This window comes from Alexandromys fortis, unplaced genomic scaffold, assembly GCF_014885135.2.
Source record: "Alexandromys fortis isolate MF-2015 unplaced genomic scaffold, M_Fortis_MF-2015_v1.1 scaffold_83, whole genome shotgun sequence".
In the NCBI taxonomy this organism is placed as follows: Eukaryota; Metazoa; Chordata; class Mammalia; order Rodentia; family Cricetidae; genus Alexandromys; species Alexandromys fortis.
In genome coordinates, this window is record NW_026068001.1 from 3,071,626 (window position 1) to 3,088,449 (window position 16,824).

The 16,824-nt window shown below is 35.5% G+C and overlaps 1 protein-coding gene across 20 annotated transcripts in view; it reads right to left on the reverse strand.

Moving 5' to 3' along the window:
- Nucleotides 1-5,945: 5,945 nt before the first annotated feature.
- Nucleotides 5,946-16,824, reverse strand: part of Kdm6a (lysine demethylase 6A) — a 128,261-nt gene continuing 117,382 nt past the window's right edge. For 8 of the 20 annotated variants that reach the window (XM_050160868.1, XM_050160865.1, XM_050160870.1 and 5 more), the window contains 4 exons: nt 12,145-12,186; nt 11,015-11,141; nt 8,657-8,844; nt 5,946-7,713 (listed from right to left, as the gene is read on the reverse strand). In XM_050160868.1, the coding sequence (XP_050016825.1) occupies nt 7,632-7,713; nt 8,657-8,844; nt 11,015-11,141; nt 12,145-12,186 (439 nt within the window). In that variant the 3' untranslated portion in view covers nt 5,946-7,631. The remainder of the gene's footprint in view (nt 7,714-8,656; nt 8,845-11,014; nt 11,142-12,144; nt 12,187-16,824) is intronic. The other 12 variants (XM_050160876.1, XM_050160874.1, XM_050160869.1 and 9 more) reach the window with 3 other exon arrangements.

Genomic DNA, 16,824 nt, shown 5'->3' on the forward strand with positions numbered 1-16,824 from the left:
ATTTTAATTTACATATTTATAGGGATTTAAGTTTTTATTAATATAGAATATTTGTGTCCTTATAGGTTTTCAGGAGTATCAAGTCTCCTGGTCTAACCTGGTCAAGATGATAGTCCTGGTCAGGGTCTGACTGCCTAATAAAATGTCCCAGAGGAGCTCATCCTTCAGGTGTGAAGTGTCCAGATTGGTAAGGTTCCTAAAGGCCTTGATTAGCCTGTTGAGAAATAGTTCAGTGTTTTCCTCCCTTCCTTGAATAATCTTTCTGATCTTGTTAGTGTTAACAAGTTTCTTAATTGCCATATGGCTCAGGTCCTGGAACCCTGACTAAAAGCCTCAAGGAATAAAGAAAAGACAAACACACAGATACATGTACAGTAAAACTGGGATCAGAGGGGAATTTTCTAACTTTTTTCAACATGAACCTTATCATATTTGTTAGGTACAGTGCAGTGGGAGGGCTTACCTAAGTTCAGTATAGAGATCTCTATAGGTGAGCAGTGTCAAACTATAAGCTTCTGGGAGAAAGAAAGTGCAGTTACTAGTCTTTTGTAAACACTTGTACTCAGAATACTGAGAACTTGCCTACCCTTCTTGAACCAGATTTCTATGATGTGGTAGTATGAATGCAATTGGCCCCCTCCCCCCAGTAAGCTCATAGGGAGTGGCACTATTAGGAGGTGTGGCTTTGTTGGAATAGGTATGGCCTTGTCGGAGGAAGTGTGTCACTGTGGGAAGGGGGTAAGTTTTGAGGTCTCCTATACTCAGGATACTACCCAGTGTCTGGAGTTATTTCCTGCTGCCTTCTGGTCAAGATGTAGCGAGCACCACATCTACCTGAACATCACCAGGATTCCTGTCATGATGATATTGAACTGTACCTCTGAAACTGTAAGCCACAACCTCAATTAAATGTTTTCTTTGTAAGTTGCCATGGTCATGGTGTCTCTTCACAGCAATAAATGAAGACACTAAGACACATGGAAAACCGGCTTTGCCAATGTCTCCTGTGTGTGAGGCCTTGGAGTCCTCAGCATGACTATGCCCATGTAAACAATACATTTCATGCATTTTTTAGTTCTGCAGTGAGACTATCACTTTACACCTATAGATACCTGCTGGGTATAGTAATTCCAGTGAATGGGTTTGTAGTCTGGGAGAACTTGTGCACTAGAGAGCTGGTTATTAGGATTTAGATCAATTAGCATATTGGAATGCTTTTTAGCTTCCTTTCAGATCCTCTATTTTCCCCTAGAGATATAGGAAGTAGTCTATGCAAAGGTGTTTCCATGTAAGGCCATAAAGTTAAGGTCTGGAAGGTCAGTGATTGAAAAGACTGAGAAGGAAAGTGGCATGGACTCTGCTCTTAAATATCTAGGCATTTTATTTAAGGAGATTGCAATAAGCATAGGTGAGGATGGCACATAGGCTTGGGCTTCTTTTTCTTTTGGTGATTTGGGAGTGAGTGGGAGACTGTGAAGGTTAGGGAGAGCTCTGTGAAGTGGGAGAAGATACTTTACCTGAGTCTTGTTGCCCTTTGTTTTTTCTGTTTTAAAATCAGGGATTAGGGTACAAATAGAGATCATCTAAACTATCAGAAGTTTCCCTTTTTTGTTTGTTTGTTCTTTTCATAGTCCCCTATCCTGGTAGACAACCATGATGGCCTGTACATACAGTTCTTCAGTCTATTTCCCTCAATTTCTCTAAAACAGAAATTCAGATGAAGGATAATATTGTAGTTTAAGTTTTTATCCTTTACCCAAATTAACCATCTTTTACTGAGACCAGTAAAATGTTAGCCTATTCTTTATAGTGTTATGATCAACCTCAGTGATGTCTGGAGTAAATTCACTGTAGTTACAAATTCAAGAGAAAAGAAATGTTTAGGATCTCTGGAATGGAGAAAGGTGCTCATTTTGTCCACTCAGTCTTCAAGAAAAACTCATGGGTTAGAGCTCTTTCTCATCAGTAGAGCACAGGTGTCCTTTGCTGATCCCTGATATGAACATCTCTGGGATCATCTCTCTCCCTCTTATTTGGTAGAATAATGTCTTTTTTCAAAGAAGCTCAATAAAAAAAATCATATCAAAAACAGAAACAATAACAAAAGAGGGGAAAGGTCTGGGATAGTAGGCTGTAGGCTTTCTTATATAAATGACTTTGACTTTTTGTTTTAAATTGTCATGCAGTTCAGTCAGAGTGCAAATGAGGTGATGAGAGATGACTTAGTGGTTGAAGTTTCTTTGGAATTTCCTGCTTCATGATTATGGGCCTGTAGGCCAAAGATGAATGCCCCAACAGTATAGAGGAACTTTGGGTGACTGTCCAGGCAGCAAGATGTCTGTGTCGTTTCTAGAGTTTGGATTTCTTATTTGCTTAGGTAATATTATATCCTTCTGGAGTCTTTAATGGAGTTGAAGAATGGATAGTTATAGTTTTCCTTAGTTATGATAAATATAAATATTGTAACTGTAATTCTTGCTTGATAACTGTTTTGCTATATGTAATTTTGCTATGTTAAAATGAAAGCCTTCTTTTTTGTTTAAACAGAAAAAGGGGAAATGATGTGAGAGTGATTTCTTTCTAATCTGTTGCTTTCATTGGTTAATTAATAAAGAAACTGCCTAGGCTCATTTGATAGGCCAACCCTTAGGTGGGTAAACAGAACAGAATGCTGGGAGAAAGAAAGCTGAGTCAATGAGTCACCATGATTCTCCCACCCAACACAGCCCCAGGTTAAGATCTTGCCTGGTAAGCCACCTCATGGGCTATATAGAATATTAGAAATGGGTTAGATCAATATGTAAGAGCTAGCCAATAAGAGGCTGGAACTAACGGGCCAAGCAGTGTTTAAAAGAAGTTTCCATGTAATTATTTCGGGTAAAGCTAGCCGGGTGGCGGGACACAGCCCGCTGCTCCTATTACAACAGAGTGGCGTTACACCTTCGCCTTCATGCAGATCCATGTGATTGTGGAGTCCAGAAGAGGATATCAGATTTCCTGAACCTAGATGGAGTTACAGACAATTGTGAGTGGCCTGATGGAGGTGCTGGGAATTGAACCTGGGTCCGCAGGAAGAGCAATACATGCTGTTATGCAATGACCCATCTCTCCAGCTCATTTAACCTATCTTTGATCTCACACACAACAATATAGCTGTTGTCCAGTCCAATTATTAATAGTGGTCTTTCAATCTCATGTGAATCCTGCTCTGAACTATAACAGATATGGTCAATTTAATTATAGGCTATCAAATTTAAAGACATCTTGATCTTGGTAAAGAAAAATTCCAATAGGAAAGATCCTTACTGCAAACACAATGGTGCAAACACATTGAGTCCCTAGTTTTTTAGTAAGAAGTACAATCTGGAATGGGACTGCAAAATGGTATTTTGGCTTCTCCACCAAATAACAATACTTGATGCAAATTACATAACCTCCATTTAACTTAATTTACTTAAATGTAAAGATGAGGTTAAAATAGTACTTAAGTCAAGGCTAAATGGATGGAAGTACTAAGTAAGCACAAGTCCATAGTAGAAATACTGAAATCATGACAGTGTCATTCTCATTTTACTGTTCAATATATGCACACACACACACACACACACACACACACACACACACACACCAGAGAATTTGAGGAAATTTGTTCTTTCCACCATTTTGAGTTTTGGGGATCAAACTCAGGTTGCAGGCTTTGTGCAAGAGCTCTTCCTTTCCTCAGATTGGTTGGGGATCTGCCAGTCTAACAACCACCAAGAAGTAACAACACAATTACCTGGAGGTCCTGGAAAGACCAAATCTCATTTACGTCTCTCAAAATTAATACCTTTCCTGGCCATCAGGTTGTTACTTCACTGAAGTAGCTCTGGTAAATATCAACAATTAACTGACAACCCTGTTAATCCTTATCTTTGCTGCATGGTATGGTTACTTTTTCAAAAAGTTCTGGCCTAACTCTAGTTAGCTTAAGCTTTTTGTTCCTTTGAAGCTTGCTTTTCTGTGTGCTGGTATTTTTATTGGATTTGGCACCTTGTTTTCTCATTTAACAGTTCCTGTATTATGTTGTAGTTCTTTACCAACACCTCAAAGGATACTCAGCTATACTTGTGGTCCAGGTCACACCTTAATTTAAGACCCAAACATCCAATTGCTACTTTAACCGTCTGTCTCCAGAGCGTCTCACACTATTTCCTATTCTGGCTGCAGGTACTCTCACTTACCTGGAAAAGATTTACTCAGTCATATAGACTTAGTCTTTAAAATTCAAAGTTCAAGCCCATATCATCTCTTCCTTTTAGTTCTGAGATTTAGAAATATCCTAGTTGCAATGCAGTTAAGAAATGGCTACAAAGGGCAATAAAACCAGGCATGGTAGTGTAAACTTGTAATCTGTGTTCAGGAGAACCATAAATTCAAGGTCAACCTAAGAATTGTGAGCTCTCATCTCAGAAGAATCAAAACCAATAAAGATGCAGTAAGATCACTGTAAACTCAATGTTCTTTGGCTTAAATCTAATAGGTGGTATATTAAATAAAAGCCGAAATACAAATATCACACCTGGCGGGTACAGCTTTCCAATGTTAGGTCCTTATCTTTTCAAACTGTCTTTCGACATTATTTCAACCTCAGCCACAATACTTGGAATTCCCAAATCATCTTGCCCTGTTCGGTGTAATGATGCTGAAATGCATGCCCCAGTGTCACTCCTGCTATTTGGTATCTCCTCTGTTTTCCAGGATATATACCTATGAACCTCCCTTCCTAGATAAACAAGCTGGAAAGCAGGAATCACATCTTATACATATGCACAATTATGTGGAACAAATGAAAATCCACGTAACTTTATGGCGTGGAACGTGTGTATTGCTACCCCACCAGACACACAATAAAAAAACTTGTTATTTCGTATCCATAGGCAGATACCTCATTTGAATTACGCTAATAATATTTGATCCTCAGTTTCAGTTGGTCAGTCACTAGTATTCTGAAAGGTACTAATTATCAATTTGTTACTTTGGAAAAGTGACTTATTACAAAATGTAAAACCTAGAACTTTTTATTGATTTAACCTAAATAACAGGTTAAGTAAACCGAATTGCTAAATTTATGTTCATTAAGATTAATTACTTTTTAATTAGTGCCAATAAGAAGAAAATTTTGTTCCCACTTTGAATCAACATCTGTTTTGATTGCATTATGTGGTAAGTTTCTTTTTCTGAACAGTGTATGTGCAGTGATGCAAATTTGTTTCATTATGAAGCCATCAGTATAGTGTGTGACTTAATGGATTTACCTATAAAAGCAATTAAAAAAAAACCCCAAACTATCTTAGCTTCTAAAACATGAAAAATGCAAAGCATAAAAGGCTGTTAATTGACGCAAAGCTGTTTACAAAGAACTTCACTCATCTATTTGAGAATACTGATTTGTTTTCTACTTTCAATCTTTTCTACTCATTCAAAGATTAAATTCCTAGCAAGTATTAATCTTGATATATTTATTTAAATGTGGGTTACATAAAATCTCTCCTACGTAAATGCAAGACAACATACTCATCTTGACAATAGATTAATCTTAACAAAAATCACACAAAAGATATGCCAGTAAGAAAAATGAAAACTGAGTAAGAACAGTTGGTTGTTTTAGCCTTTAAGGTTAGCTTACAATTGTTTTGTTCACAAAACATTTAGTTTATTTCACTCTGGAGGACTTCCCGGATAGATGATTTTCACAAAGCAACCATTTAAACTATTTGTGGTTAAACATATTGATTAGTACTCTGATAAATGGTTTGGGAATTATTCCTCCATGAAGATTTAAGAAATGAATGCCAATAAACAATCAGCTTATCACGTTAGTAACCAATTGAATAAAACATCTCTAAGCTTTCAGTCCTTAAACTGCTAAGAAGATACACTCCAAAAACTGTCTGAAAAGATAATGCATTCAAAATAACATTTTAACAGATAGGACTGTTAAATTACATAAATCAACCAACCAACCACCCCACCCACCATTTAAAGGATTCTTTATGTTTCATCCCCAAATTTGTGGAAAATTGTTTAAAATTATATTATAAAATGAAAATGTGTTCCAAGTACTTCAGAAAACTGAGGTGCAAACGCAAGGCGCCATTATTATTATTATAAAGCAAAATACTAGCATTAATTCACAGTAATTTTTGAATGTTATATAGCCTAATATATTCTACTGGTGATAAGGAATTTGTAGTCATCCACCCCACTGTCATGCATATAGGAAGACGTAAGATTTCAAAATTGCCTAACATTAAAAAAATAAGCCTTTTAATTTATTTGCATTCTAAAACAGGGCACTTCATCCTGGAATGTTTCCCCATATAAAATGCTGAGTAATGTACAGGATTTGGCAAGCCTGTATTAAAACGCCCTTTAAAGTTTTAAGTTCAATCACTATTTGTTTTGTATTATACTACATTTTGGCAATTTTTTTTTATTTGTCTGTAACTGCAGTAGTTGCAATTTAACAATAAACCAGTCTGACATTTTAGGTCTTGAAGATACATACCATATATATTTCTGTAAAAATAATCATACTTTTTGTAAGCAACTTTACAGTAGACACCTCAAAAATCTACCATAGATGTGAAACTTAAAACAAGAAAAATTTAAGGTCTAAATCTTTATACATATACATCTAGATTTCTATATATATTATATATACAGACTTAAGTATATATAAAATATATATAATCTGATTTGAAAAGTGAACAAAAATTGGGCACTGTACATAAATTCTTTTTAAAACTCAAACAATAGAAAATTCTTTAAACATTAAACAATTTTAATAAAAGTTTCTGTACAATGCTAAGCAGTTTTATTTACACATAGAAAATGTAATTGGAGTAGTGCTTCAAATTACAGAACTCCTTAAAATTTCAATGGCAGGTAAATCTGGAAAAAAATAACAGCATTCCATTCACAAATATTTCCAAGCAATAAATATGTATTTATAAATAGTGTAAATTTACATCAAGATTAGAAACAAAAATCACAAAACTGAAGTTTATTTCTTAGTCTATGTGCAATCCATTATCTTTGTGACTTGGCTGTTAATTTTTTTTAAATGTTTTATTTAGGAACCAAAAGTATAACCATCATGGTTTCAAAACAAGACAGAAAAACATAAAAGCAGTAAAAAAGTTTCTTACTTAACTTTCCACATTAAAAAGAAAAAAAAAAAAAAGTGGACCAAAGAAAGACTTAAAACTGCTAACTACCTTACAAAGAAACGACCAGCTAGGCTAGTAGTATATATATTTTTTTTTTTTTCGAGGAAAATTCTGAAAGGGAAAATATAGATGAAAACAAATTCATCAGCCCAGAAATAGAGAAATATAAAAGAGGTTGTCTTCAAGTCAGTAGTTTGTATGATGTTGCCAGTTTTGTCAGATATATACAAAACATGGGAATTATTATTTATTTTTTTCTGAAGTTCAGCTGTTTAGTTTTTTTGAGAGTCCCGGCGTAGGAGCAGTACTCTCCCCTGTCCAGTTGGTTGACACTCCACACTTGGAAGGTTGCATAGACACAGTTTTCAGCCAGCAGCCTTATGAGATAGCTACAAAAACTAGTGGTGCAGAACTGGGTTACTTCCTGAATAGCAGAAAAGGTCTCATGTTTAATGTCCATGGAACAATATCAAGATGAGGCGGATGGTAATGGAGGAGCCTGGAAATAAAAGCAAGGTAGACTATTTTTGTATACTCATCATTAGTTGTGCTTCTTTGTTTACAGCTACAAATATATAGTTGGTTTATGAGATTAGAAGAAATTATTTTCTGTTCGACAGCCTTGCTACACAGTGTAACAGAACAACTTCCCTTGTGATCTTTCCCACCGGGACACTTTTTCTAAGAATCTAAGACCATCCTTATTTCACTGTGCCACCAAAAGCTCTTAGAAAATTAGTTTACCACTTTTTTACATATTCCTTTGACAGGGCTTTAAAAAACAATTTAAACAAATTAACTACAATTTTACTAGTGACAGCCTTCTGGGATCTATCTTACACAGGTAATATATTTTTTTTCGGTAAATTTCAAATGATTTTCTTTTTTCCTGAGGCAATCTTGAAGACCATCCAAATGAAAATATCAGGAATTTCACCAGTTAGTTTTTGATTACATATATGGAAAGTATTGGAAGAAAAGAAAAATTCATAAATTACATCTATAGTTCTATTCAGATCTGCTTTTAAGCAACTGCTGTTTGCAATAAAAAACTTTGTGAGTATAGTTGAATTTCATAAGGTTATACCACACATCAGGAAGCAAGCGCTATTCAAATACTCCCATGGAATTAAAACATCTGCTAGTACACAATTCTAAACAATTTCAATTAGCCCGAAAAGGAGAAGTATATTTCAAAGCACACTCTCTGATTCTTTTTGTGGGCACTAACTATATAAACAAGCATTCTATCAATCAAGTTGAAATGATATACGTCAATTTTATAGGAATACTTAGAGGAGATGGTGGTGGGACCAACACACACACACAGCCTCATGCAGTATCTTGAACCAAAGGAAAATCTACATATTTCATTCATTACCTCCCATTTATCAGGTGGCAGAACATACACTACTGCCTCTCAACCCAGCTAATGTACTCACATGTTGATTTCACTTACTAATGTAAATTGGTCATAGACTTGCATCAGGTCCTCCATTTTGTACTGTTCTAGCACCACAAAATTTTCCAGATTTCCACTTGTTTTTCGTGCACAATCTTGGCAATGCACTATGTAAGTCTTTCGAGAATTACTCTCATTAGTGACAAAAAGCAAATCAAAAACCTCCACCTGTTTTACACAAATAAAAACTGCGGTCAACAGAGATAGATGGTGATGTTTATAGTAGGTTTCTATGTAATCATGGACTTCTACTTTAACAGAACTATAGAGAGTCTAAAACATGGAGGAGTGGGTTAAGATGAGACTGAAAATGTTTACACTGCACCAAAATCCCAAAACATGACAGCAGTCGTATTTGGGGGAGGGACTGAAATGAATGTATAAAAATCTGTTAAAACTTAATTTAAAAATTTCATAAATGCGAGTTTAAAATAGTGATCAAAGGATCACTATTTTCCTTCTACGTCTCCATGACAAAATTCATCACAGGGGACCAAATATAAATACATGCCTTTTTCCATAGACTGAACTCTTTAAATACAAAGGCTGTATTCATATTTGCATTGCCAGAGCATGTCACAGTGCCTAGTGCTTACTCAATCCTCAAAACACACCTGTAGTATGAAGGATTATAATCTGATTATTTTACAGATGAGGAAACTGGCAAGTAACAGTGAGTAAATAGTGTTATAAGCTTTATGGTAAAACTAGTACTCATAAGTTTTAGAAACACATTAGAAATAATATATATCTGTCTTAGAGTAACACTGTAGTGTAGGAATCATTCTCACATACTGAGAAGCTCATGTGTTCATTTTTGAGAGGTATAAAACACATCTATTTTCTAATTAACTTACTCTGATCAGGTTATATATCATTAAAATAGCTAATGAATTTAATCATTTAAAATTAAAGCCAACACCAGAATCACTAATTTTCAAGGTTTAGAACAGATCATCAGTATCGCCATCTGTGACTTATCCTTAAATTTCCTCAAGAATAAAAAACTATTAATGAGAATGCGCTAACTCAAAATCCAGAGTTTATCATATTTCCCATTATCATTAATGGGCAATAACATAAACCTAAGCAGTGGAGCTGGAGAATCTGTATGCATTCTTTAACTTGTCCCTCATTTCTACCTTTTAATAAGTTACCTTGTGGATTTCATCTTCTTGATCAGTTGTTCTCAATCTATGGGACATAACCCCTTTGGCAAACTTCTAGCTCCGAAAATACTTACGATTCATAACAGTAGCAAAATTATGAATTAGCAACAAAAATAACTTTATGGTTGGGGGTCGTGACAACATGAGGAACTTATTGAAGAGTTGCAGCATTAGGAAAGTTGAGAACCACTGTTTATTTTAAAGTTTTGTTCCATTTTAACAACCCATTGCCATATTCTAGTCTAGTATAGTGTATGTGGCAAAGGGATCGTCTCTTACTATAATATGTTCCGTTTTGTCTATCCTCTCCAACCATTTCTTTTTCTGAAACAGACATCTAATTTTGTTGACTTCTCAAAAGTTTCTGGTGGATTCACTGACTCTGGAATAAATATCACATCACCTGACAGCATTCAAAATGCACTAAAAGCTGCATGTCACCTAGATTTATGAGAAGAATCTGTACTGCCAGTATTGTAACCACAGTAGACTACCTACCCTCTTCTAAAGCCATTCCATTTCCCCACTCATGGTACCCATTACAGTCAATCTGTATTCTCACTAGAGTTTGTAGAGCCTGTTGAAATCATATTCATCCTTCAAAAGAGGACTAAAAGTTATGGATTTCTTGTTTGTTTCTGTGAGCTCTTATTGCCAATATTAGAAAAAGAAAACCTATATCCATTATTTCTCTCTCTGCACTGCTCTACTAAGCCCACCTTTACATTCATTATAGTCTGATATGCGGTACTATTAGTTGATTGTAATTGATTCCTCCGAAAGATTTTAAGTTGCTTTAGACCAGGTACCACTTTATTGCTGTTCCTTTTGCAACCTTTAGCCACAGAAGATTGACAAGTGAATTGTGAATTCCACCAGAGAACTAAACACCAAAGCACACTGAGCTATACTAAACTCAATTCAGCTTATTGACATCTGTGTACATCAAGGTTGTTCCCAATCTAAAATCTCGTAACTTTCCAAATGACTCTACAGTAGATACTTTTTAAGGTTAACTAACACATGATATACCATTAAGCATTAATATTTGATGAGAAAATATAAAAATTGAACACAATGCTAATCACAGTAAAATGTATTACTAAAAACTTGATTAAAAAACAAAAGAAACTTTTCATAAACAATTGTGGGCAAGAACTATAACTTACCTCACAAATGCTACAATAATGAGCCGGTTCTTCTTTTGTCCGTCCATGCCATATGATCTCCTTTCCTGCAGCAATTAGAGCTTCCCTCAGTGTCTGACATTGCTTCAAAGTTCTCAGAAGACAATACCTAATATAAGGGAAAATTTTCTCATTACTAGTAACTAAATATTGCGTATATTTCACCTAAGAGATATACCAATTAGAAATAATACCAAGAGTCTTGGTCCTAATGCCTATTTTCCTTTTGTTGTTCATCTTCTGCTTCCCCTTGCCAGATATTTTTGAGATCTACCTGATAGCTGAAGATAGCCTATAACTCACTATGCATTTGAGCAGCCTCAAGTTTGAGGCAATCCATCTCTGCCTCCCAAGTGCTAAGACACTAGATATGGGCTACCGTGCTCTTAGCATGTTAATTTTTCAGATATCAGATTAAAAAATAGGGCAAATGTACAGCAGCCCTAAGGATGACAATATTCTGTCATTTATAGTTGAGATTAATTGGTATTCAAACATGACAACATAAAGGCCTTAATATATAAAAACTGAATCTTTATTTAAATAAGTTCTTAACTTTGGTCCTTAGTTGGCGAACTAATTAACCTCTCTAAGCATCACATCCATAAAGTTAGGGGTCTGAACTCCAGATATGAACAGCTATGATTCTAGGCAGGCAGGATGACACATCATCTCTATTCATACCACCTAAATACTCATTAAGAGCATCATCTGTGAAGCCGTTTGCATAACTTAAGAGTTCGTGAATAGAGAATAATTTATAAATTTGTTAACTACAAGGTACAAAATTGGTTTAACTATGGTAGAAGAAAAACAGACATGAATTTCTTCATTTTAACTTAAGGTAACAGTAGAATCCAGTTACAGTAACACAATGGAACTTTTCTTGTAATTTGTACCTCTTCTAGTTCTCACAATTTTAACTAATTTTTCAAGTTTACTATCACTACTTGGAACTGTTATATTTTTACTCTCCTGTAAATCTTAGCAATCAGACTTTTCCTTTGAACACAGAGGCTGAACTAGACTAATTTCTAAAGCAATTTGAAAGTACCATAGAGAAAAAGTTCATCAACTAAGTATCATCCTGAAAGCAAGGTTTTTCTACTCACTGTCTGGCTGCCATATACAGTAGGTGTTCAATAAATACTTGCCTGTCAAACAATTAAAATTCAAGATATAAGTAATAGTATATTTACCTTCATCTTACTTTCATCATAAGTTAACAGCGTAAAGTATTGCTATTTCCAGGACTCATAGATATTAATTCCTACGGGATATGACTAGAAAAGGTTATTTAGCTATAAACTTACAAAACACATAATACTGTTAACTTTAGGGTGCAGGCTGTCTTTAAGGATCATATTCCAAGAAATTCACTGTTTTTGGTTTCTTGAATTTTTTAATGTTTAACAACTTATTTAAAAACTTATGATTTAAGCTGTGGCTAAACGCAGGCAACAGATAACCCCACACCAACAAAACCCAAAGAAGGAAAACACACACACACACACACACACACACAAAACCACCGAAAAATAAAAGGAATTAAAAATCGCTGGTTGTTAATCTCTTAATATCAATGCACTCAAATTCACCTATAAAAACAGGCTAACATGGATATGAAAATAGGATCCATCATGAAACACACCTCAACACCTCAACCTCAAAGACAGATACTACCTCAGGGTAAAGAGTTGGGAAAAGGTTTTCCAACCAAATAGACCTAAGAAACAAGCAGATGTAGCTATCCTAATATCTAACAAAATAGACTTCAAACTACAATCAGTCAGAAGAGATGGAGGAGGACACTTTATACTCATAACAGGAACAATCCATCAAGATGAAGTCTCAATAATGTGTAGAAAATGAGATTTTGGTATACTCAGTTCCAAATGGGATGTGTTCATCAAATTCCTCCTCTCAGGGCTCAGGGAAAGATTGTAATTGTCACAGGGGATGGATGACTCCATGGAAACAGTGCTTTCCAGATACAACAGGACTGGCTGATGCACATATGAACTCACAGACTCTGGCAGCACACAGACAGGTTCAAGACAAACATGGTACCAGCACTGAGAGGGAAAAGTGGACACAGGTTCCCACCTCTAATCTAAAAACTATCTACAATTGATATCCATTTGGCAAAGGAAAAATTAAGTTTTCCCCAATGAAGTCTCACTGGGTATATTAATTACACTTCAGGATAGTCACCATGCCCAGCATTAGATGGGCAATATAAAACAAACTCAATGGTATTTTCGCAGACTTTGTGTTATATTGCTTTGTTTGCACAATTTCTGTGTTACTAAGTTTGTGCCTACATATTTTGGTTTGTTTTTGCAGGGTGTGTTTCCTTTGTTTTTTTTGGAGAGAGAAAGGGCATGGAATTGGGCAGATGGAGGGGTGGAGGAGCTGGAGGAAGGGAAAAGCATGTTTAGAATTTATTACACGAAAAAAGTTTTATTCAGTTAAAAAAAGAAAGGCGAAAGAAAGAAAAGCAACAAATTTAAGGGTAAAAAAGCAAACAAAGGGAAAGGAATATCTTCTTTCTGAAAGTTATTTTTTAGTGGCTGTTTCTATTAACAATGTAAATTATTGCTGAGCATTGGGTAGTAATTATATATGTCACTTTTGAGTTAAATTTTTTTGCTAATGTGAGAACTACATGTCATTGTCTGTGTTAACTTTTATTCTGAAAGGGAAGCTCATGAATAGACTGCTCAATTTTAAAAAGCAAATACATGTCTATAATGGCATATTATTAATATCCCCATTTTTCATAAGCTCATTTGGTGTTAAAACTTAACCTGAAATTACGTATAGATTTCATTTAGCACATCACAATGACTAACATATGTTTTACTACAAAAATAGTAATGTGTTTTATTCTAGGACAATGTGATAGACCTTGCTAAGAAAATAAAATTTCTATTGCCTTTTTAAATCCAAAAATTCCTAATTCCCCTACACATTTCAACTGAATACTGTTGTATGTCTTTGCTAAAATCCTTTCTGAATCATCTCCTAGCTTAGAAGTTCTTTCCCACGGTTCATTTATGGCTAGAACACCCTACATTTTTGATAGTGCCGTGGATGTGGTATTAAGTTTGTGTATTTAAATGATAATGGCTCATATATTTGTATGTGTATACACACACACACACACACACAAATTATATGTCCCCAATTAGAACTGGGAAAGACTGTGTGGCTGGCTTTGTTGGAAGAGGTATATCACTGGTGAGTGGGGTTGGTTTTTGAGGTTTCAAAAGCCCACACCATTCCCAGTTAGTTTATTGCCTTGTGCTTGTGGATGGAGATATGAGCTCTCAGTTATTATCTGGGCAGTGGTGGCATAAGTCTTTAATCCCAGCACTCAGGAGGCAGAGGCAGGTGGAACTCTGTGAGTTTGAGGCAACCCTGGTCTACAAGAGCTAGTTCCAGGATAGGTTCCAAAGCTAGAGAAAACCTGTCTCAAAAAAAGAAAAGTGGTCATGAGCTCTCAGTTATTACTCCAGCACCTACCTGCCTGCCTGCTACCATGCTCCTCACCAAGATGGTGATGAACTCTCTGGAAGCATGAGTCCCAAGTAAAATGATTTCTTTTATAAGTTGTCATGGCCCTGGTGTTTTATCACAGCAATAGAAAAGTGAGTACAACAGTTGGCTCTAGGGGCCATTTCATCCTGTCTGTATTTTCAACATTTATACAAACTACATGTCTCCCTAGAACACATAGCTTCTTAGTATGTTTTGGCAATACTTGGGATTAAAAGAACAAAAGGACTTCTCTAAGACTCTGGAAGACTCCAATGGACTTATCATTTCATTTCTTGCATTCTATCCACTTATGTGACTAACTGAACTATTCATAAATCCACAGTGATTAGCCTATAGCCTGTATTCAGTCATCAATATTTATTAAATGAAAGAATGAGAGCAAGATGTTTGATAAAAAGTTCACTTTATAGCAATGACTAAATGCATTGTAAAAAGTAATTCTTTTTCTTTTGGGTTTTTCGAGACAAAGCTTCTCTGTGTAACAGCCCTAGCTGTCCTGGAACTAGCTCTTGTATCTCAGGCTGTCCTTGCACTCACAGAGATCCACTTGTCTCTGCCTCCCAAGTACCAGGATTAAAGGTGTGCACCACCACCGCTCAGTCTGTAAAAAGTAATCTATCTATCTTTCTTTTCTTTTCTTTTTTTTTCCCGAGACAGAGTTTTTCTGTAGCTTTAGAGCCTATCACGGAACTAGCTCTTGTAGACCAAGCTGTGTAAAAAGTAATCTTAAAGCAAGGCTGAGGGGTTTGTACTTGTGTTTTGCATTTTCAAGTGGTATAATCGGAAAAAAAAGAAAAAAAAAAACTTCTTAATCACATATGACAATCCAACCAAGCTGGGAGAAGAGTTCTTAATTTGACGAGGAATGCAATCAAGAGCAAGATAATTTGACATTTGTAGTGCCAGGTAAAATGGAGAACAGGTGCTCAAGGCTTCACAATAATAAAAGACAAGAAGATAAACCTAATCATGCCTTTTAGATTCTGCTCTCCATGAAACAACCATGTTTATTTTCTCATAGTGGAGTTGAACATCTTCCTCTCATGCTTAAAATCCTCTGATGGTAAGCAGCAATATTTAGAACCAATATATGACCTTCTTACCATGTCCCAAAAGTTCATGGACAAACTTCATTTTGTTACATTGATCTAATCCTATCACTTTTCCTTTAGTAAAAGTAGCATTCTTACCATCTCTACCCAAATTATTCTTCAATTGTATCTTTTTTTTTAAATATATATTTATTATGTATACAATATTCTGTCTGTGTGTATGTCTGCAGGCCAGAAGAGGGCACCAGACCTCATTACAGATGGTTGTGAGCCACCATGTGGTTGCCGGGAATTGAACTCAGGACCTTCAGAAGAGCAGGCAATGCTCTTAACCGCTGAGCCATCTCTCCAGCCCCCTTCAATTGTATCTTATACATATAAATATATCACCTCTCAGATCTCTTGCTTGGTAATCTCTCCCAATATACTAAAATGTTGAGAGATATTTGATCACTGTGTCTGTCCTTCTTCACTTGCCTTAAGGCACCTTCTGATTGGTTTAATAAGGCTAAGCAGGGCTTCTGGGAAGAGAGCAACTCTGGAAGGAAGAGAGGCTGAATTCGCCAGTGACATGTGGAGGGGGTCAGACCTACTGTATGGAGGACAGGTAATGATGAGTCATGTGGCAGAATTTAAGTTATAGGAGCTAGTTAGTGACAAGCTTAAGCTAAGTTAAAGGTTTCATAATTAGTAAGTCTCTGTGTCTTATTTGGGAGCTGGCAGTCCAAAGAAAGTCTGACTATACTAGTACAGAACTTCTGTCCTATAAAACAGGAAATTCATCTTTATACCACTACGTGTCCTTTAGTGTATACAATTGGTTCTCAAACAGTTCTTGAACAGGTGTTGAACTATATTTAGGGAACGGAAACAAAAAAGCAGGTAGATTTTAGACTAATTTATAAAATATCTAAACTAATGACAAGAATTTTCAAAGTCACTAGATAATCACAAGTTATAAATGTTAGAGATGACTACTGTGTTATGTAGAAATTACAACTTAATTCCTTTTATAATCCTGATTCCAATTATAAAATCCTAATCAAGTCAAAATGTAATGTGATGAACTACCCAATCTACATAGACATTACTTAACAGCTTTTTTCAATTATGCTTTCTCATCAGTGGTGGTTCATGCCTATAAATCATAAGAACTCAAGAGGGTGAGGCAAATAG